Below are 23,588 nucleotides of genomic sequence, written 5' to 3' on the forward strand. Positions count from 1 at the left end.
TACCATGAAAGTCCTATCCACAATGTTTCCAGTGGCGTGTGAGTGTGTGGCTTGTACATACCCCATCCTGTCTTTGCAGTGTGCAAGATGGAACATCTCGAAAAAGCAAGTGTATCCAGTGGTACCTCGGGTTACATATGCTTCAGGTTACATACGCTTCAGGTTACAGACTCCACTAAGCCAGAAATATTACCTTGGGTTAAGAACTTTGCTTCGGGATGAGAACAGAAATTGTGTGGCGGCAGCGGGAGGCCCCATTAGCTAAAGTGGTGCTTCAGGTTAAGAACAGTTTCAGGTTAAGAACAGACCTCCGGAACGAATTAAGTACTTAACCTGAGGTACCACTGTATATAGAAAGAGATGCACTGAACCTGCGTAGCCAAATCAAAGCCCATGCTTAGCCTTGACTGCTTAACTGCTTATTTACTTAGCTTCTGCCCCTCCTTTCGATCTCCAAGGCAGCTTACATAAAACAATAAAATGCAATTAAGTTGAGGCTGCTTCTGTCACCTCAGGCATAGCATTGCTCTGGGGTGGCTGTTCGCCACTCCCAAAACCCCATTTGTCATCCAGCCATTCTGCCTTTTTCTACCCCTTTCCATCTAATCTACCAGTTTCCTGGGTGCACTTCCTTCTCCCATCTCCCACAACTGCAGGTGTTCTATCACTCAGGCTGAGAGAGGAAATAGGACACCGAGCGAAACAAAAATGAGTAAGAGTGGCAAGATTTCTCCCTCTGTTGTTTCCCCCCCTGCTGCCTATTGTTTCCCCTATACCACTTTCCCATCTCTGGAAGGAAAAAAAGCATGTGTACTCCCATTTCTCCCACCCAAATGGTGAGGAAGCTTCTTTGGAGAATATAATTTTGAAGCCCACACCTTAAATAAATGACAGCTCAAGAGGGTATGCAGATTCTCCCGGGACTTGTTATTCAAGAGCAGAATGGAACCCACTTTTCCTCCTATTTTTGGCTGCATTTCTAGTTATCACATTACTTGCTGCCCAGGAAATTCACAATAATGTACTACAGAAGCACTAAGAATTAATGCATTTGCAGAGTAGATAGGCTGCAAAGTGAGCAGGCTTTTGGCTGGAGCACAGAGGATGCCTCTGAAAATGGCTTCCCTGATTAGACTGAACCTTGCTCTGGCCATAACGTGCAGAGCTATTTTTCTAGAAGTGCGCCTGGCTTTTGAGATAATGTGTGAATAATATCAGTTTTATCAGCAAAGCAATGTTCTGTACTCCTTGAAAACCATCCCAATAAGAGCAATTGGAGTGCCTTATTCTTGTTAAAGAGCTGCAGGATGCAGAGGTTTATTTAAGAGAGGACCATTTAGGATGCTTCTGTCCTTCATGGCTGTATAGGTGCGTTTGAAAACATGCAGGCAGTGTCTTCAAAAGGCTCCAGGGGGTGGCAGGTATCATCATACTTTGCTCCTGATTTGCATAATTTCTTTTGAGTACAGAATCTCAAATGGATTCACTTGATGTAGAATTTGGGTTTCATCTCTGTGCAGACTCTTCTGTGCTTATCCTTGAGTTTAGTCATGATGACCAAAGGAGGACCTAGGGGTGTGTGACTGGTGCGGTCACACTGGGTGGGGAGCTTCTGGGGTGCTGCAACTATGACACCCAATGGAAGGTGGGGGGGCACCTGATTTTGGCACTGCACAGGGTGCCACTGAGGTGCCAAGTGAAGTGGTGCGCTGGTGCCAATTTGCTTTGCGAAGATAACTTATATTCCCGTTATAATCCATATTTGGAGATTTTTAAAGTGGTACATGCTTTACAGTTGTTTGCTTCCTCAAGTTCCTTTTCACCTTCGTAGGAGTCCCATTTTGAATTGTTTGTGCTCTACAATGCAAGCCTGGCTCCCATGTGTGGCCTTGAGGGCACTTCATGCAGTTCCCTCCACACAGGTGGACAGACAGCTGTGAGCCTTGTCAGAACTTCCAGAGAGAGAGAGAGAGAGAGAACATACCCCATGTAAGGCATTCTGAGAGTCTGGGAGAAAAGTCTGAAGGGAGTGAACGGATGAATAAGCCTGTGAATGGGAGCTGGTTTTGTTGTGTTTCTTGGCCCTTTCTCCCTTTTTGTTTGTGTTCTTGAAAACTTCAATTTCACTGTGGGTTTCTAGTCATAACTCATGCCTGCCTTAAAATGTTTTGCTGTCCTTGCTTGCATCCACCAGGGAGATGGTGGCCTTTTCAGGAGGGGCACGCTGGTTAATAATAATAATAATAATAATTATGATTCGTACCCCACCTTTCTGACTGGGTTGCCCCAGCCACTTTGGGCAGCTTCCTACATATATAGAAACATAATAAAACATTACACATTAAAAGGCTTCTCTATACAGGGCTGCCTTCAGATGTCTTTTGAAGGTTATATCATTACTCATCTCCTTGACAACTGATGGGAGGGAGTTCCACAGGGCGGGCGCCACTACTGAGGAAGCCCTCTGCCTGGTTGCCTGTAGCTTCACTTCTCGCAGTGAGGGAACCACTAAAGGCCCTCAGAGCTGGACCTTAGTGTCTGGGCTGAACAATGTGGGTGGAGACACTCCTTCAGGTATGCAGGTATACAGCGTCAAGGCCGTTTAGGTTAAGAAACAGTCTTCTAAGAAAGGTTAACTGGCACCAGTTGAAGACCTTTCTCTTCACCCAGGCCTTTTTGATAATTTACGTAGTTTTAAAATCTGTGTTTTGACTTTCAGGCTATAGTGACACCCCACCCCCCACCCCAGCTTTAGCTGTATCTATGTTGCTTTTGATTTTATGTCTTCCATATATTATTTTGCTTATTTTGGTTTTTTACTGATTTAATGTAAGTTTCCTACAGAACTTTATTTAACTTCTGTCTTGTTTTATTTATTTTAACTTTGTGTTGTGATGTGGCATGCTAATGCAAATGAATAAAGTAGCTAATATTATATCATCAAGCTATTTGTTATAGCCATGTTCGGACTTACGTGGAACATATGATATAAATTCCTTAAGTAAAAGGCACTTCGTTGTAGTCAATTTATGCCCCACCTTTCCATCAGAATATGTCCAAGGCAGCTAACAGAACAAAAATTAAAAACCAGTATCAATATCAAAACAGGGTTAAAGGGCACGGCATCAACAAAATAAGCAGGAGTCAAACAGATGGCAGATAAAATTAATCTGCCAAGTTTTAAACCGCCTGCAGGAACGGATGTCTTCAAAAGGGTCATGTATACCAACCCACTGCTACCACTGCCAATGAACTGCTACCAGTCTGTGGTGCGTATAACAGCTCTAGAGCAGATTCTGTACAATTTATCTATGGGATTGAAAGGATTAAGCTCCTAATTGGTGCTGTTGACAGATCAGCTTCTACAGATTAAAGGCAGTGCTCTGATCTAATCCAGTTATCTGGGCTCTGTGGCTGCCTGGACCTCACTGCCTCCTCTGCAGAAGAGGAAGAGGAGGAGTGTCTCGAGGACTGGAGGAGCAGGCGTCTGTGAGGAAAGGGAAGCACCATGTTTGTGGAAGGAAATGCTGGAGGGTGGCTGTGGCACTTGGACCAATATGCTAATCAGCTGGCAGCAACCGTTGCTCATGCAGAAAGTGCAACGTAAATTGGAAGATCATTTTGTAATTGAGATTGGTTGGGGGGACGGGACTGCTCCAAGTACCTCCATAGAGGTGTCAGTATTTGTTGTTGTTTAGTCGTTTAGTCGTGTCCGACTCTTCTTGACCCCATGGACCAGAGAACGCCAGGCACTTCTGTCTTCCACTGCCTCCCGCAGTTTGGTCAAACTCATGCTGGTAGCTTTGAGAACACTATCCAACCATCTTGTCCTCTGTCGTCCACTTCTCCTTGTGCCCTTCATCTTTCCCAACATCAGGGTCTTTTCCAGGGAGTCTTCTCTTCTCATGAGGTGGCCAAAGTCTTGGAGCCTCAGCTTCAGGATCTGTCCTTCCAGTGAGCACTCAGGGCTGATTTCCTTAAGAATGGATACATTTGATCTTCTTGCAGTCCATGGGACTCTCAAGAGTCTCCTCCAGCACCATAATTCAAAAGCATCCATTCTTCGGCGATCAGCTTTCTTTATGGTCCAGCTCTCACTTCCATACATCACTACTGGGAAAACCATAGCTTTTACTATACGGACCTTTGTTGGCAAGGTGATGTCTCTACTTTTTAAGATGCTGTCTAGGTTTGTCATTGCTTTTTTTCCAAGAAGCAGGCGTCTTTTAATTTCGTGGCTGCTGTCACCATCTGCAGTGATCATGGAGCCCAAGAAAGTAAAATCTCTCTCTGCCTCCATTTCTTCCCCTTCTATTTGCCAGGAGGTGATGGGACCAGTGGCCATGATCTTCGTTTTTTTGATGTTGAGCTTCAGACCATATGTTGCGCTCTCCTCTTTCACTCTCAATAAAAGGTTCTTTAATTCCTCCTCACTTTCTGCCATCAAGGTTGTGTCATCTGCATATCTGAGGTTGTTGAGGTTGTCAGTAGTTATCCCTGTGTTATCAGAAGAGCCTGCTGGCTTAGGCCAATGGCCCATCCAGTCCAGCATCCTGTTCTCACAGCAGCCAACTAGTTGTCTGTGGGAAACCGGTAAGCAGTATTTGAGCACAAGTACGCTCTCCCCTCCTGTGGTTTCCAGCAACTAGTATTCGGAAGCATTGCTGCCTCTGACTGTGGAGGCAGAGCACAGTCATTGTGGCTTATAGAAGGGTTGGGCATAAGGAGGGCTGGGTTCTCCCAGTAGACCTCTGTGCGATTTGCAGTCAATTGTATAGGCTGTCTGGCTCTTTAATGATAGCAACAGCATAGCTGCTTTTCCCACCTGAATTAAGCTGCTGAAATGAAGAAAGCTGACCAGGAGTAGACTTGTGTGTGAAAGCCGTGTGCGCTCATTCTGGCTCTGCTACAGGAAACAAAACCCCTGGTTCAGAATGTGCTCAGAAGGCCCCCTGTTCTTTAATTTTAAATATCTCTCTCATGCACCTGGCACTGGTTGGTAGATCTTGGGGTTTTAGTAAAGCGAACACACACACACGTGTCAATCTGACACACCTGGAGTCTGCCAACTCTGTTTCATAGCATGCCTTCCTCCAGGAATGATGCCTGCAGACGCCTAACCAAATTAGAGTTCAGGAAGAATGTAAGAAGAGTCCTGCAAGAGGAAGGAAAAGACTCAGTTCAGCTTCCTGTTTCTGATGCTGTAGGGCCAGTTTTTTTGGTGTATGGTGAAAACAAATGGTGGAATGGATGAGCCTTTGGTCTCATTGTCCGAAGAGCTGATCTTCGGTTCATTTTAAACTGTAACTGGGCTAAGTATTTGAGGAACCTAAAACCTATCCCCCCTCTGAAGCTTTTAATATTTATTTTTGCAGTTGCTTGCTGCAAGTTTTAGAATGAAAATGACATTGACAGTTGCTTTTCGGTTCTTAAATTGCAAATTTTAAAGTATTGTATAGTTAACTGCTTTGGGCTACATAAGAAAAAAAAATTAAGCTTTTTTTACCTGGTGGACCAGAACATTGTCTCCCCCCACTTCGCAGGCTGTTCACCTGCCAATTGCCTGATGTCATGAGACTGATGAATGGGCAGTCCTGTCAAAATTAACCTGTGGTGTGGAGGAAAGGTTCTGTGTTGGGAATGTGCTGGCAAATCGGCACCTAGCAGGATTGAACTCTCCGCTCACCAGCTGATAAGTGAAGGCTTGAATCCTGCTCTCCACAGCTTTGCCAGAGCATTCCTTACAGGGAGCGTGCTGGTGAGGGGGTACCCAGCAGGATTGAACCCTGCCCATCAGTTGATGTCACCCAGTGATGTCAGTTGACTGACAGTTGGCCGTGGTTACAGTGGAAATGGCCTCGCAGGTCAAATTGGACCACTGGCAGATGAAGATTGACCCATGGGCTGGAGATTCCACCCTCCCCTTTATAAAGACAGAAAATAATAATGCCAAGAAGTCTTAATATGACAGAAGCAACAAAGTAGTAAAGGCTAAGGCGTCCAGGATATTGATTAAAATGTTCAAATCAGATCATATATTTTTATTTATGTATGCCATTTAATCAGCAAAGTTTCTAAGCACCATACAATAAAATTATGTCTGTTCTGGGAGTTGCAGTCCAAAATACGTGGAGGACACCAGGTTAGAGAAGGCTGTAAAGGAATCCTGGCTTTTTTGCTCATTTTAGAAAGTTGAGTCAGACTGGATGTGTTCTACTGGTTCCTGCTGGGGTTCTGACAGGGAGGGACAGCTTAACTTACTGTAGGCTGAAGTGTGTTGGGAGAAATCAGCAGGAAATGTCATAATATATGGGGAGACATGAGGAAATAGCAGAGCACTTCAGATACAAAACAGGTATGCACATGCTAATTATGAGATCATTGGAGTGGCTGATTACTGAATTGCTGAAGGGCAAATCTGTCAATTTAAGTTTCTCATTTTTCTCAACTTTAAATTCAGTTCTCTACACTTCCACATCATTTTACAAAGGTTCTCACTGAAATTTATCAGCGTTTTAGTGTGAACCTCTTTTAAGAGACACATTTTTGTATGGCATTTTGCCCAATAGACACATGTTTGCAAAGCAGTTTCCCAAATATAACGCATGACTGTATGCTATTTTCACATACATTTGCATTTTTGGGCACACTTTAACCCAGCAGATGCATTTTTGTGCACACATTACTTAGCTGGAGAACTGCACTACAAAATTCACAGAAGTGTGAATTTTGAAGGCTGCCTGTGTTGCAGTCCTTACATTGTTTTGGAAAGTTCCAGTTAAGTGGGTTTACCTTTAAATGTGGACTGGATCAAATTTCTCTCCCATCCCTAATCAAGAGTAGAGGAAGAAAGCTTAAGGGAAACAAGGGTGGGTGAGGCAGGAAGAACAAGGGGCAAATGTCAACAAAGGCCAACATACATGCTAAGGCTTCCCTCTCGTTTGAGTTGAGGAGGATCTATTTGGGTATTTGATGAGCCCACAAAGACCCTCTAAAACAGCCTCCTTCTCTCCTGGACTGATGTGAGTTGCAGTCCACTAGGGCAGTGTTCCCCAACCTTGGGGCTCCAGCTGTTTTTGGACTACAATTCCCATCATCCTTGACCACTGGTCTTGCTAGCGAGGGATGATGGGAGTTGTGGTCCAAAAACAGCTGGAGGCCCAAGGTTGGGGAACACTCGGACTAGGGCATGAGGTTTGGGAAGGCTGCTCTAAAGGCAACAGAGTTTCTGCACTCATAGAATTGTAGAGTTGGAAGGCACCCCAAGGTTCATCTGGTCCAATCCCCTGCAATACAAGAATCACAGTTAAAGAATCCCTGGCAGATAGCCATTCAAACTCTGTTTAAAACTCTCCAATGAAGGAAAGCCCATTCCTTCAGATAAACCCATTTGGAAAGCTTTGCTTTAAGATCTTGATTTAAAAATTCACTCCATGAATTGCAAAAGAAAAAGTTCAATGTCAAAAAGAGAGAAAGGAAAGCAATGGTGTGTGTGTGTGTGTACCTGCACATGTGCATTCAATGGGTGTTGGACTCTGAGGCAACACGGAAGGAAATGGTGGATCTGTCTCCCTTTCCCTCTTCTTTCCTTCATTTTGGGAAAAAATAGTCAAGACAGGGCTGTGCAGGAAGAGGAGGGCTGTCTTCTTCATGAGAAGAGCTTGTAAACAGCTCATGTGGGTTTGGGTAATAAAAACATCAGGCTGGAATGACAAAGGGATTAGGTTTGCTTTTGTGCCAAGCACACAATCTCCAGGGCTCCTCAGCCTTCAGCTAGCTGTGTTTTTGCTCCATTCCAAGATTTCCTGCTTTCTATTTGGGTTGCTTGCTTGGGGGAGGATAAGATGTTCAACTTCCCCAGTTAAAGAAGTTCATTTAACGTTTCCCCCTCTGTCCCACTGTCTTAACAGGGGGAGACTGTGGCTTCACGTACCCAAACTTGACCAGCATAAAGAATCACGTCTGAAAGGGAAGCCGGATAAATGCAGCACAAGACTGGACAGGAGTTTTGACTGCACCTGATGGCATTGCTACAGCAACTGGAAACTACGAGTGAAACTTAGAAGTGTGGCAGAAGCCAGGGCACCTCCTCCTTGCCTTTGTGCAGGAGAGCTATGCAGGAGAGCAAAAGGGGACACTGGGCAGATTTTGACCACTCTGTGGGCAAGGAAAGCTTCCCTTCCATAAGAGGAACGTGCAAATGCTTCCTCAGAAAATGGGAGTGCTAATGAGCTCTGCTGAAGCTACTGTTTGTTTGTGGTTGTCTGTTATGACTTTGCAACCTTCCTGGGACTGAAGTACTTGGTCCTGGTCTATTGGAGGGCATCACAAATTGGACAGTACTCTCACCCTGCTCCTAGAAGATACACCAGATAAAAAGAATCGCTGGGAAGCAGAGAGAGAGAGAGAGAGAGAGAGTCTACAGCTATCCCCTTCTGCTAGTCTCTGCTGTACCATGGGATGTAGGCAAAGCTCTGAGGAGAAAGAGGCAGCGCGGCGGTCCCGGAGAATTGACCGCCACCTGCGCTCTGAGAGTCAGCGGCAGCGGCGCGAGATCAAGCTCTTACTTCTTGGCACCAGCAACTCCGGCAAAAGCACCATTGTCAAGCAGATGAAAATCATCCACAGCGGCGGCTTCAACTTGGAGGCCTGCAAGGAGTACAAGCCTTTGATTATCTATAACGCCATCGACTCCCTCACTCGCATCATCCGCGCCCTGGCGACTCTGAAGATCGAGTTCCACAATCCCGATCGCGCCTACGATGCGGTGCAGCTCTTTGCTCTGACGGGCCCTGCGGAAAGCAAAGGGGAGATCACACCTGAGCTGCTTGGGGTGATGAAGAGGCTCTGGGCTGACCCCGGGGTACAGGAGTGTTTCTGTCGCTCCAACGAGTACCATCTAGAGGATAATGCTGCCTACTACTTGAATGACCTAGAAAGGATTGCTGCATTAGATTACATCCCGACGGTTGAAGACATTCTGCGCTCTCGGGACATGACCACAGGGATTGTGGAAAACAAGTTTACTTTCAAAGAGCTGACTTTTAAAATGGTGGACGTTGGCGGGCAGAGGTCTGAGCGCAAAAAATGGATCCACTGTTTTGAGGGGGTTACAGCAATAATTTTCTGTGTGGAGCTGAGTGGATATGACTTGAAGCTGTATGAAGATAACCAAACGGTAAGTCCAAATGTAGCTTTCGTCCATCCCCCATCCCCTCCAGTCTTCATTGTTTCATTGTGTGTATTTTGATACTGCTTGTGGGTTCCAGGCATGATGCTCAGTTTCTTTTCTGAGTGCTCAAGGAGAAGGTATCCTGGAAACAGGTGCTGAGCATCATAACTGCCCTTATATTTCCTATAAGCCTTTCATATGGGCTAGCTTCTGTGACCAAAAGAGAATGGTTTTATCATAATGGAAAAGGATAGGGCTTACTGATGCCCTCTGTCTGAAGTTTCATTGCTGCTCTACCTTCAAAGCTCAGAAGATATGATGACCCAGTCGTTGGACCACGTGACTCTCTTTTTGTAAAGAGACATCATTGTCTTGGCAGCCACTTTTAGGTTGGATGTTGTGTTCCTCTTGCAGGTACTGTTGCCGTGTAAATACAGAAAACTCTGGGTAAAGTATTCTGGAGGGATGTACATGACACAGTTTAAAAAAGGAGTTCCAGAAAGCCTTTGAAGCTTCAAAATTAAGTTGAATTAACCTTTTTGTGCTGTTTAAAATGGCACCCGCTGGTCTGAGACTCGCTATCTGCGTGGGCTTTCACAGAGAATTTTATGGTGTTCACTAAACAGCTTCTGTCCATATCATAAAAACCGACTCCCTTTGCAGTCTCTTTATGGTGCTAATACTGGCCTCCAGTTTGCTTGAACAAACAGATACAGTAACTATGGAAATGACTGCATATGCAGAAGTGTGCGTGGATCATTGCATTCACCCTCCTTGACTTGACCTTTGTTGCCAGTTTTGTTTGTGCTTTCCAGTCTCTTTCCTCAATATATAATTTAACTAAGATGGTAACACGCGTAATTGTAGATGCTTCGTTTGCAGAAGGTTCTCTGTATGGAATTCCTGGTATCCAATCAATGGCTTTGTTATGAAATGTTCTTCATGCAGAAAAAGAGCGCTCATGGCCACTGCTGATAATGTGTGTGCTCAGCAGATGAAAATTCCATATTTATGTCTGGCTTTGATGGAGAATCTCAGGGCTTATCCCGCAAGCCATTTTGCAGATCCCCAATCTCAGTGTCACAGCTGAAGTCATAATTGTGCCAACAACAGTGTTGTTGAAGATTTGCAGAGTTTGGGGGGTTGTGGGTAGGAACATAAGAACAGCCTGCTGGATCAGGTCAAAGGCCCATCTAATCTAGCACTCTGTTCTTACAGTAGCCAACCAGATGCCCCAGTGGGAAGCCCACACGCTTGCCCCACTTGCAGTTCTCAGCAATTGCTATTCAGCAGTGTATAGCCTCTGAGAATAGAGGTAGAACAAATGTCAGAGCAAATGTCTCAGGAGCCTTGCACACTCTGCTTTGCCTTCCCCTATTCATCTGAAGCACTTCAGAAAGCTTGGGAGATCTTTCCAAACCTCTGATAATGTCACCCCCTCTGGGAAATAAAAGAAGGGCTCAGTATTCCTGGCAATATTCTCCTGAAACAGATAATTCAGCTTGGTGTCCATAGGAACTGAGGAGAACCTAGAGGCCTATGAATTTTGAAACAAAGCACTTTTTTATATAATTGGGGAGGGGGGGGAATGCACCCTTTTCTGTAGGATGCAATTAAGTAGTAATCTCAGGCTCTATTTATAATTGATGCGCAATTATGGAGAATGACAAGCAGCTCGAGTCGGGGGGTAAGAGCTGCTTCATTGAGAGATCCTTCTGTTCTAACAAATGGTGGGAGAGAGTGAAGCATCATTTCTAATGCTGTTATAATGGTTAATGTGGTTTAGGCAGGGAAGAGATCAGGCAACAATCTTGCCTGGATTGTTTGCAGAGTTGCAAAGCAGTCCTGAAAAGTCCTGCATACCTTGATACCACTCTGGGATTGTAGATATAGAGGTCAATGCAACTTTTTCAGATCAAGGTTAAAATTTGCCACTAGAAGCTGAGCCATGTGGGCTCGATTCATCATTCGTCCCCTGGCCTGGTGGCCTCCTGATGGTTACTTCTTGTTTCCTTTTACACTGCTTTAATTTTGTTCATTTTTGGATTGGGCTATGTCTATTTTCATTCTAGGAGCTTCGAATGAAATGTAGATTATAAACGCTTTCCCTAAATAAAATAAATATGTTTACAACTCCCATCAGCCCCAGCCAGCAAGATTGACCTAGAACATTTAGATAATCAGACATGTTTGCCAAGGAAAGCTATTGAAATGAGGCTACAGAAAGAAAATTGTTAATTCAGGAGTACCAGGAAATGTAGCTAAGTTGGCTCTTGAACAGCGAGGCTTCTGCTCTTGTTCTCGTTTCAGTTCTCACTGCATGCCTTCTAACAATCTTTAACTTGGGGGGGAAAGCCTTCTATAAATTTAAATAATTACATAATTACAGCCCTCTCATCAGATGTAAACTGGTGAAATGTACTCCAAGAAATTATCCTCCCCTTGTAGCATAATGTTGTATCCAGAGCAACACCCAAATCCTGAACTTGATTGATTCTTACAAGTATGATAACTTGCCAACCTTCATTGTGATGGCCCTTCCCCAACCTGGTGCCCTCCTCATGTTTTGGACTACAACTCTCATCATCCACAGCATCATAAAGCCATGCCACCTAGGTCTGATGGGAACTGTACCCCAAAACATCTGGTGGGCACCAGACTGGGGAAGGCTGCTGTGTGTTGCTTAGATTCAGCCTCAGTCTGGTAGATAATATTTTTTTGGTTTTGTTTTTTGAGAAGAGCCTGACAGTTGTCTTCTCTTCATCTCTATGGGAAACTTTGGGGAGTCAAAGTCTCAGTCCCTCAAAAGCAGCTGTAATCATCCAGGATGGAGAAGAATCCAAGTTGCTTGCACAAGTGGGGGTTGTTATTGTTTCTGTTTGTTACTCTGTTTTTGTGGTTTTATATTGTACACCTCCCTATGGTCTTCTGATGAGGGGTATTATTAGTACAGTGGTACCTCGGTTTTCAAATGTCTCCATTGATGAACATTTCGGTTTACAAACTCCGTAAAACCAGAAGTAAATGATTCGGTTTTTGAACAAGCCTCGGAAGTCAAACATGCCACGCGGCTTCTGCTGAGTGCAAGATCCTGAGGCCTAGCTGTTGGCTGTTGAGTTTTCGATTTTTGAACATTTCAGAACTCAAACAGTCTTCTGGAACCGATTACGTTCGAAAACTGAGGTATCCCTGTAGTAGTAGTAGTAGCAGCACTCCACCCATCTGACTGGGTTGCTCAGCCATTCTGGGCAGCTTCTGACAAATCTAAAACATTAAACATTAAAAACATTTCAGTCCCGTGATGGGGTGTGAATCCAAATTGGAAGGGATGCAAATGGTCCACATCCTCCAGACTGGCTTGGAGTTGTTCAGCAACCAACCGCTCAAGGACCTTGCCCAGGAATGGAAGATTTGAGACTGGGCGATAATAAGCCATAATGGCTGGGTCCAAAGATGGTTTTTTAAAGAAGACGTTTAATAACTGCCTCTTTAAGGGGTTCAGAGAAGACTCCCTTACAGAGGGAAGCATTCACCATCCCACACAGCCCATTGTCCAACCTGCTTGGCTCGCTTTTATGAGCCAGGATGGGCAAGGGTCAAGGAGATAGGTGGTTGGTTTTGCTCATCCAAGCAGCCTGTCCACAACCTCGGAGGCAATAGGTTGAAAATGATCCCATACAACCTGACTAGACAGAGCTCTGGCACTCTCCCACCCCAGCTCTGCTACCATAGTGGAGTCTACCTCCTTCTGTATTGAAATGGAATCCATCAATCAATGCCCTTTTGGAACCAAGGGCCCCTGCCCCAAAATGTTCATAGCATACAGGGCATGAATATGTCAGTGAGCGTGCAGGCATACTTGGCAACTACTGGGTGGATGTACAGGGCTACCATGCTGGGTTCAAGCAACGTTTTGATGGATCTGAATTAGCATTAGACATTACTGGTTTTTATTTAGAAATGGTTTGCTGCTCTGCCTGCCACCATGCTCATTCCACTGTTTCTTTTGCCGTTAGGGGAAATGTGCATGGCCTGCCTGGCCAATATCTGTTTCGTTTGCTTAGATGAGCAATCCTTGCAGAGGGGCTGCTGTAAGCGTTTGAACTTCAAAAGCTCCTGACTGTTCCAGCAATCTTCTATTGTCACTGAGAATGGAAAACTTGAGATGTACGTGACCCAAAGTGTCAATGGTCATAAATGTATTGCACAGTTCAGAGCCACTGCTTCCATCAGATACAATTTCCACTGTTGCTGTTATCCTTGGTTTTGAATCAAGTCTATTTCTGTTTAAGCATCTTCTCCTTTGCAATCAAGCCGTTTCCTGATTAAGGGAGTGTTAAGCCTGCAGTCCTAAGGTTATTTGTATTGTTGCGAGGAGTAAATGCATTTAAATTGGTGATACTTCAGAGAAAACATCTTTTGATGAGACTGCAAGCCATCATGCTGAATTTAATATTTTCATTCAGCAACTGTCTATAAAGTCATCAATATCTCCTGAGGGATGTGGTAGAAGATAGAAACTAGCAATCCTACAAAATACGGTGATATGATTCTGCAATAGAAGAGGATCAGAGCACGGTTATGGTTCAGGTAATGGAACTATTGCATGTTCAACATTTAGTGGGCGTACAAAGATATGTGCACATTAGACCAGGAGAAAGCTGGAATATAATCATTCCTGACAAAGGAATGCATAACCCCGGTCTTTTAAGCTAAAGATAATCTGAGGATATTATCAAGACAAGAATTTTACACAATTGCTCAGTGTGAAGGAGCCAAGAAGAAATGGACAATTGACCACTATGAAAAATAGTATAGGTTTTTTTTACATGTGTCCTTTAAAAAAAATGAAGATACTATTGGATGTCCAAAATAAGACTAATTCGGGAGGCCTGGGCTTAATTGGCACACACAAGGGGGTGTATAAAACACACACACACACAAAAACCAAGAGTTTGTATCAAGAATGACTGTGGGCACCTTTTACTCTCTTTTCTGTGCTCCAGTGAGCACTCTTGGAGTGGTTGGGAGAACTCAGCCCTAGGCAGGGAGGGTACATGTCGACATTCCCCAACCCAGTGCCCTCTAGATGTTTTGGACTATAAATCTGAACAGCCCTGGCATCATGCAGCCTTGTTTGACAGAGTGCTCTGTTTCGTGTATTGAGGAACATGTTTTGGACATGCAACAGTTTGCTTATTTTTCTTGTAGGGTTTTTGTTTTTTTTAACTGATGAAACTGGCAATTTTCTAAGACAAGATTTTATGAAGATTTGTTAACTTTGTCAGCAAAGGGATTTGTGGGAGCATTGTGGCATAATCTGTCATGGACTACAGCCCACTTCATCAAATGCATAGAGTGTGATCCTCTTGTGTTTGCAAAAAGAGCCTGGTCACCTTTCACAATAGCAGTGGTTGGTGATAACAGAATCATCTTGGGATTGCTGTGTAAATTTTATGCATCTGTACTGAGACAGTAGAACAAGGTCTCTATTTAGACACGAGTGACTAGAACTGAAAATTTTCATAAACTGCAATTTCACCCTGGATGTTCTCCTTTAAAGCTGCTTAATTCCAGGATGACCACATTAAGCTCAGTACAGTGGTACCTCGGTTTAAGAACAGTCCTCTTTAAGAACGATTCGGTTTACGAACTCTACAAAACCGGAAATAGTGTCCTGGTTTGAGAACTTTACCTTGGTCTAAGAATGGAATCAGAATGGTGGAAGGGCACCGGCGGCGGGAGGCCTCATTAGGGAAAGCGCGCCTTGGTTTAAGAATGGTTTTGGTTTAAGAATGGACTTCTGGAACAGATTAAGTTCGTAAACCGAGGTACCACTGTAACAGAGAGGCCCAGTAGGCTGAAAAGTTATCCTACTGATTCCTGAATGATTGCCATTTCTGGTGTCAGATCTGTGTACAATTATTTAACCAGGCCAGTCCCTAAGCAAAAGAATATTTTTTTAATTTGTCAATTTGGGTACAAATAAATCAGGCAGGCTTGCACAAGTTGTGACTCAGCAAGCCAAATGCTTGATAATCTGCTTGTCCATCCCCCCACCCCCACTTTTTATTTTACTGCCTGCCAGGGGAGTCGTCAAGCAACCATCTGGCTGGCCGCAGGACGCAGCCAGTGGGCTGCATTTGGCTCAGTAGGTCATCATGTTGTGCTGGTATTTTCTACAAAAAGAGATTCAAAAGACCTCTTTTAAATGTAGGTGCCTGAAAATACACCTGATGCTTGAGTCTGGCTTTGTTAGAAAGTAAAATGTTTTAAGGCTCGCTTTTGGATGGCGAGTGGCCTTCTCTTATTGACAAACGCTGGTAAACTCTATTTGAGGAGTTGGACTCACTCCGCATAGGACAGGTGGGATGAGCTGGAACTGCCTTGACTGGGGTGCTGCTCCCGTGCTCAAGGAATTTCAGCTTGCAATATTAAGCCAGAAGCTTCCTCTATTTCAGCAGCCCCAGTTCTTTTCCTCCCCTGTTTCCATAACAACGTGTCTGTAATGGAGCACATAAATGCATTCTGAGGTTTTCTGACAGCAGTGCCCTTCCATCGTTAGCTTGTAAATCCTAAATTCTCACAGCAGAACCTGGGGAGTCTGTAGCACAGAGGGGGTTTCTTTAATGGTAACTGTCAGTCCAGCCCAGAGCTAGGCACTGGCATTCTCAAGGCCAGGCTCTGAAGGGAAGTGTCTCGTGTACAACACTATCCAAATTTCATGTGCAGCAGCCCCAGCTGGAAAGGCAAGAAGGATGGCTCTTGTGCACTCATTCTTCCATCCCTACATTTTCCTCTGTGCCTCTGCACAATTTCTATTATTCACGTCAACAGCGTTAGCTTGAGGGGTGAATGGCTGACTCATGTGGACTTGGCTGCTTCCACAGTGAGACCCCTCTGATTCAGACAGGGGAAACCAGACACATGTTTCAGATGATGTTGGTCCTGCTTCATGTAAGTTTGAGTACAACGTGTCAGATGATGTTTACATGCTTATTCTGCTTCAATATTATTTAGAGGACAAAAGCCATCCTAGAATGTTGAGATGTGTGTTTAAAGTAAGTGATTTGGGGGGCAAAGGGGGTGAGCAGGCGGATCCCCATACTTGCCAAGTAAAGGGGGCATATGGCAGGTGCAGCTGGATGGGTGCTTGCTAAAGTGCTCTTTGCTATAGAGCTATTAGACGTATGGATTATTTATGCCTTTCCCCCCTCCCTTGCATCTGGCCATTCTCCTTCGCCAGGCAGCTGCAATGATTTGTTTAGGTAACATATAGATGCCTGTCCTGCTAAACCAGAGATTTTCAACCTTTTCCAATCCACGGCTCCCTTGACCAACTACATTCTTTCTGCGGCACCCCTGTGGGGCTCAGGAGCCCAGTTGTGTCACTGCTTTCCAGCAGAGCTGGCAGCCTCTCACCCTTTTTTCAAATACCCTGCCTTGTGGAGTGTTCCCTCAGCCTCCTCTCCTCTCCCCTCTCCTTAGGAGTCCTCTGGGCAGCTGCTGTTGCTGCCACCCCTGGTCTCTGAGCTGCCCACCCTGCCCCAAAGAGAGGTGCCTCCTCACACTGCCCCATAGAGGCCTGGGACTACAGCAAGGGCTGGTGGATTGGCTGGCTGGACTCCCTCGCCTGCTTGCTGGGCCTACTCCAAGGCCACCTCAGCTCCTGGCAACCAGCACCTTCTGACCATCCCCAGAGACACCATTCACCTGCAGAGCTTGTAGCCAGGGCTGCTGCAACAAACAGCTGTGCAAGCCTTTGGGAGGCAAAGATGTGATAGGGCATCAGAGGAGGGAGGGAGGGAAGGAGGGAAGGGAACAGGGACGGAGACCAGAGTTGCCTGTGGCACTCCTGACTATCATTCAAGGCACCCCAGGGTGCCATGGCACACTGGTTGAAAACCACTGTGCTAAACCATCACCTCCCCCTCTCCTTCTGAAGCTCCTGGATGGCGTGTCTTAATCTCTTTAGCAGATAGGCATGGCTCCATTCCCCAAATGCCTCACTAGGGCAAGGGTCACCCAGTCTTCTAGGCCAGCCATGCCTTGCATGCACAGCAGTGCAGAGCAGTGGGAGATCCCAGGAGCCCAACCGTTTTATTCCCTTCAGACTTTGCAAACAATTTATTTGAAATTTTCAAATAAAATTTATAAGTGCAAACAACTTCTGTTAGAGTGGAATAATAGGTTTTCTTTGTTCCTGGGCAGCGGGGATGCATTCTCCTTACCCTGTTCCTCAGATCCCTACCACCACAAAAATGTGTGCTGAAAATTAAGATTTGTGCTTAGGAAGGCCCTGTTTAAAGACATCTTAACTGGAGTTAAGTTTTAAGGACAGGGCAATGTAATGTTACTTGACTTTCTGCCTTTTGCATTTTATTTTCGAAAGTGACAACATTATCATCTTGACATACTGGGGGGTGGGGGTGGTTATACACATGTGCTTGAATGCATTGTTAAAAATAGGCCTCCTTTAAAACACACACACACACCCAACTCCTCCAGTTTCCTTAAACACAGATTGAGACTTCCTATATGATGCATATGCACACATACAAAAGCTGCCTTCTCCACAGAATCAAACCGAGCTGAGCAACATTACATTTCTTTCTCAACCAATGGTTCTGATTTTGTGGGAATAGCCTACCTACTTAAAATGGATTTGCAACATTTTGGCACCGATACTGTGCTTTAATCCTCTTGGAATTGTAACTGGTTTAGAAGGCATCAGCAGGGGTCCCCAATTTCTCCCTCCACCCGTGCCTTGCTCTGGGGAGATGTTGTGCATGGGTTGGAATAGTGCGCCACAACTCTGTTTGGTGAGATATCTCTCAGAGAAGAAGACCACTGTGCCATGCAGTGGCATCCTCAATGTCTTGAACAATAATGTGAACACTATTTTCATAGAGAGAGAAGCCTCATAATTAAATGTGCAGTATCCGTTGTTTCAAAGCCTGTACTGTAGCCAAGGTGAATCCCTAAGAGATTGCTATGCTGAGATAGCAGCGTCAGCAGCATTCAGGTCTTGCTTTGAGCAGAGCAGCCCATGGATCCTCAATCTCAGATTCCCAGAGCAGGCATTACTAGGGATGGACATCCTCCTGCTTCCCCAGCATTCTCTTGAGGGTCATTAGGACCAGAGCAGAGAGACACGCCCTTTCCCGCTATCCAATGAACTACCAAGGGCAGTACAATTCACTCTTGCCAGAAGCCCAAACTGACCGGCTTTTGAAATCAGGGTTTGGCCTGCATGTCATTAGCCCAGGTGCTACAAGTTGTCCACCCTGGTATAGTGCTTGCCTTAAGGGTGCAACTAATTGTTACCAAACAAAAAACCTGGAGAATAATTTCCATATCTGGTTTTCCTTTCCCAGTGGCTTCCTGTGAATCCTGGCACCCAGACACTGGGGCCAGATTTTGTGAAAAGGAGGAGGACTTGGCATGGTGGGGGTGGCACTGTCTGCAGCACCCCTCTCTCTTTTCATTGGCTGATTCTGCCCCCTGAGCCAAGATTTGAGCTGCAGCCCTGCAAACATGCTTATTATGGTGCTACAGCTAAGGAGGCCTCTTAAGGCCAAGCTGCCCTCATCTCCAGACTGCAGAGCAAGCATTACTGTGACATGGCTGCAAAATCAGGGCATAACAGACTTATTTTTTATTTATTTTATTTTTTGTCCCACCTTCCTCCCAGGCTGGCTCACAACATCGATTAAGACAGTTGCAGCTAAAAACACAGCATCAATAAAAATATTTTTTTTAAAAAAAACAATTAAATAGGTACAATGGTACCTCGGGTTACATACGCTTCAGGTTACAGACTCCGCTAACCCAGAAATAGTGCTTCAGGTTAAGAACTTTGCTTCAGGATGAGAACAGAAATTGCGTGGCGGCAGCGGGAGGCCCCATTAGCTAAAGTGGTGCTTCAGGTTAAGAACAGTTTCAGGTTAAGTACAGACCTCCGCAATGAATTAAGTACTTAACCCGAGGTACCACTGTAACCCTATTAAAAATTACTTAAAACCAATTTAAAGTGCAAACACGCAAAGTGCAACACCCACCCTCAGAAGAACCTGTCACAACAGACATTAAGTGGCCAAAGGCCTGCTAGAACAAGGAAGTCTTTGCTTGCCAGCAAAAGGCAAGCAGAGAGGGAGTCCGGCAAAGCTCCCATGGAAGGGCATTCTACAGTCTGGTAGCAGACATCAAGAAGGCCTTCTCTCATGTCCTTAGCAAATGAGCCTGTGAAGGTGGTGGGACTGAGAGTGGCGTCTCCCCAGAAGATGTCAAAGCCCAGACAGGCTCATATAGGGAGATATGGTCCTTCAGGCAGCCTGGACCCAAGCCATATAGGGCTTTGGAAGTGGAATAGGAAAAATCCTTCACCCCTGAAAAGCAGACTGGTCTCTGTGTTAGAGAATCATTCTGCCAGAAATAAGTAGAAAGTTTCTAGAAGGCTCCAGAGTTTTTCCTTTATATATGGGAGTGGTACTCTGATCTTAATTAGCATCAGCTGGAAGTGCAAATAAGAAGACGACATCTGTCCGAAGAGTATTGCCTGTAAAATATTCTGAAGGACTGCTCCTGTAATTTACGACGTGTAGGAGATGAAATACTTTTGTTTGGAAGTGTGCAGTTAATTGCTGTTTATGTTAACAGTCGAAAATATATTGGCTACCGTAATGCTTGTACCCGGTCTGGGAATAAAATCTCTTGACCGAGACTTCAGAGAGTTTGTGTGAGTCATCTTTAGAACAACTTCGTCATTGTCCACTGCTTCTGCGCAAGAGACAGAAAGAAGATAAACTCTGCTAAACAGTTTTAAAGAGGTTTTACCTAACCACCAGTATCTGCGCAATGAAAGTGTGTGGACGGTAATCTCTAATACTCTGCTGCCTTGTAGGGATGGAGGCAAAAATGCAGTTTCCACAATTAAAAGTGGAAGCAGCAGCCAGAAAATATATTATCAAATCTGCCATTAGTTCTCTGATGCAAATTAAAGAAGAAAAGGCAAGAGACCGATTTTATTTTTAAACAAATTCAGCTTAATAGGGAAATATATCCCTATTACGGTAAATGCTTAAAGGATTGTGTGGAGGTGAATGTGGGAGTGGGAGGGACCGCAAGAATAATAGTATACAGTGGAAAATAATTACCCACTCCATTTGCAGACAGTTTTTAATGGAGAAATATTAGGGGCTTAATATTTTCCCCTCAGTTTCCCCCTCAGGCCGCCATTTTGGCAAAGCAGCCCTTGCTGTGATAAACTGCAGCTGGGTTTGGTGTAATTATGACCGAAGGGGGCAAATTGCCCCCTTTCTGTATCGGCAGTCAGGAGGGGAGCTGCAGGCACTGGGAAGGGTGCCTTTGGGGGCTGCCTGGCTAAGGCTGTGCTTGAACCCAGTCTGTCTGTGGGAGATGAGGTTATCGTATACACACGCAAGCAGGTTTGCTGCTTTGAGCTGCTCTTGGCTCCTGTCTTGCTGCGGAATAAAATAAGCACATAGGGTTGGCTAGTGGGTGGGGACAGACGTACCTTTTCCTCAGCTGCATTTGTTGTGCTTCCTTAAAGATGGGGACGTTATGACACTGATCTGTGCTTCTGTAACCTCCCAAATGGACTGCTGCACAGTAGTGTAGAGGAGGCTGCAGCGAGTGCAGAGGGTTGTCACTTAAAGTCTTCTAATGACTGGGGTGAAAGGTGTGAGCATGTCCAGTCCAAACTGGCTTCTGGGCTTTAAGGCCCCTTCGGGCCCAGGACCCATACAAGCCTCAGGGACCTTGGAAATACTACACAAGAGGCAGCAGAACTCTTTAAATCCTCACATCCTCTGCAGCGAGTCACTGTGAGAGGGAAGGAAACACCTCCAACCCACCTCCTTGCTTTCTGATGGGGTGGGCTTGGGGTAGATGGTGGGGAGGAAAAGCAGGAGGCCTTTTCCAGCCTGGATTCTGATCCCTGAGGGACCAGGGTTGGTGATGGGGGCTTAGCAGCTCAACTTTGCTTTTGAACAGGCATTTCACAACTGCCAAAGCTTGTTTCTGAGGTCAGGCCCAGGAGAACTTTGCTGGCACCACTACAGCTTCTTTGCTTGCTGTAGCAAATGCCCCTCTGTGGAGTACTAGGCCTGAAAGCCTTGCCAGGTCTGTACCAGGAACATCGACCTCACCCCATTTGTAAAGAGCATAAAGGGCTTCCTTTTGTTGTTGTTGTTGTTGTTTAGTCGTTCAGTCGTGTCCGACTCTTCGTGACCCCATGGACCAGAGCACGCCAGGCACTTCTGTCTTCCACTGCCACCCGCAGTTTGGTCAGATTCATGTTTGTAGCTTTGAGAATACTGTCTAACCATCTTGTCCTCTGTCGTCCCCTTCTCCTTGTGCCCTCCATCTTTCCCAACATCAGGGTCTTTTCCAGTGAGTCTTCTCTTCTCATGAGGTAGCCAAAGTCTTGGAGCCTCAGCTTCAGGATCTGTCCTTCCAGTGAGCACTCAGGGCTGATTTCCTTAAGAATGGATGTGTTTGATCTTCTTGCAGTCCATGGGACTCTCAAGAGTCTCCTCCAGCACCAGAATTCAAAAGCGTCAATTCTTCGGCGATCAGCCTTCTTTATGGTCCAGCTCTCACTTCCATACATCACTACTGGGAAAACCATAGCTTTTACTATACGGACCTTTGTTGGCAAGGTGATGTCTCTACTTTTTAAAATGCTGTCTAGGTTTGTCTAGAACCTGCAACTCTATGAAATGATCCAAGTAACATTTGTGCTCCTGCCTGTGGGTCTCTGTACCACCCACCACCCTCTTTCGCATAGTTTCAGCTCACATATGCAGAAAACCTATGAAGAATCCTCTGCCTTTGGGGGACACTTGGTGTGGACACTTTGCGAACCTTTGTGTGGAATGTTTTGTGCCTGTCTCTGTGCCTGCTTCAGTGCTACAGTACCTGACACACACACACACACACACACACACACACACACACACACAATCTTTCCCCGCGTTTCTGAATATATTTACACCTATAATATCACTATGCTTATTTGCTATTTCCATGGAAACCTGACTAGGAACTTCAAGTGACTGCATTCAATTACAGTGGTTAGACAAAAGTGTGTTCCCTCGTTGTCTACCGTCAGGCCATTTTCTGGCAGAGCTGATCCAAGCTAAGTGCTGATATAATGACTGATTGATTTTTATATGTATCACCTTATTTCACTAGTTCAGGGCTGGTTACCATCTGAAAAGATAACCATGTAAGACATACAAAGTGCAATGCTCAAGCTATTAACACTGTTCTGAAATAGTCAATATGCAAGCTTGCAGCTGGAGCCCTTCTGGCTGGCTGCTTCATCCCTCTCCACTCCAAGTTCACAGCCCCTTTTGCAGATGGGGACTATCTTCCCCAAACCATTCTTTTCTCCCGCTTTGCCTTTGCTGATTTTACCTCATCTAATATTCTGTGAATCATCTTGATTTTCCCTCTGAGCTGAATTCCTTTTTCTGCTCTAGACAGAGAAGATTTCAGGGGGTGGGGTGGGGGGAGCCTGGCTGCCAGAGAAACCCCGTGGTTGATGATGATGGAAAGTAGAGGAGCCCTGGACTTCTCTGAAACGCCAGAGATGTAAGATGAACTCATTGTGCTCTCAGGGCGTAGGGGTGGAATGCGACACTGTGACAAAATCGCACAAGTGGGGGAAATAAGTATTACAAGAGGGAACTTTGCTACTGTGGCTCAGAGTCCTTCAGTTTTGAAAAGAGGCAGGTGAGAGTGAGGCTTTATTCTGTCAGACCCTGGATTCCATTTCAGAATCACAAAAGCTGGTGATCTGGCTGGAATTTCCTCTCTTCCCTCCAGCGTGATGCTGCTTCAGAGTGTGATTCAATCATAGAGCCATTAATGAAGAGCATCATTCACAAATGGCATTAATCTGCAGGGGCATTTGCAGCGGAGAGGACATGACTCAAAGGGAGGGCGTTGGGTGTAAGGTAAGAGCTCTTGAATTAGTCCCAGGAGTAGTATGTGGAATTCTAAAGCATGAACAAGCACGACCTTGGATGCTTATCCATCTTATGATGATTTGCTTCCTTTTATCTTGTGATTTCTCCAGAACCAAGGCTACTCTGCACATGGTTTGTTTCCTCTCTTGAAGGCCTTGACGTATGAACCAGGCCAGTGTTATTCCCTGCATGGTTTTCGGCAAATTTTCTCCGTTTGTTGTATTAAAGTTCCTGGAAGATACTGTTACAAGAATTCAGCCTTGTATAAGCATTTGACTTGTTCATAACATGAATGTTCTGCATTACTCAACTCTGAATATCTTTCCATATACTAAAAGCCTCCAAGGCACATTGATCTCTCTTTGTAACTGGCATCACCTTGGGTGGCTTGTGACCTGAGGTGCTCCTAAGAAAGGCCC

General features: G+C 45.2%; 2 protein-coding genes across 5 annotated transcripts in view; one reads left to right on the top strand and one right to left on the bottom strand.

Moving 5' to 3' along the window:
- Positions 1-23,588, bottom strand: part of RSPH14 (radial spoke head 14 homolog) — a 62,629-nt gene that overhangs the window by 26,297 nt on the left and 12,744 nt on the right. The gene's annotated exons all lie outside the window — the stretch shown is intronic.
- Positions 1-23,588, top strand: part of GNAZ (G protein subunit alpha z) — a 42,629-nt gene that overhangs the window by 15,527 nt on the left and 3,514 nt on the right. The window contains exon 2 of the mRNA XM_083417905.1: positions 7,911-9,178. Within this exon, the coding sequence (XP_083274031.1) occupies positions 8,456-9,178 (723 nt within the window). The 5' untranslated portion in view covers positions 7,911-8,455. The remainder of the gene's footprint in view (positions 1-7,910; positions 9,179-23,588) is intronic.

Source organism: Podarcis tiliguerta (genome assembly GCF_965153285.1).
Source record: "Podarcis tiliguerta genome assembly, chromosome: 16".
NCBI lineage: Eukaryota > Metazoa > Chordata > Lepidosauria > Squamata > Lacertidae > Podarcis > Podarcis tiliguerta.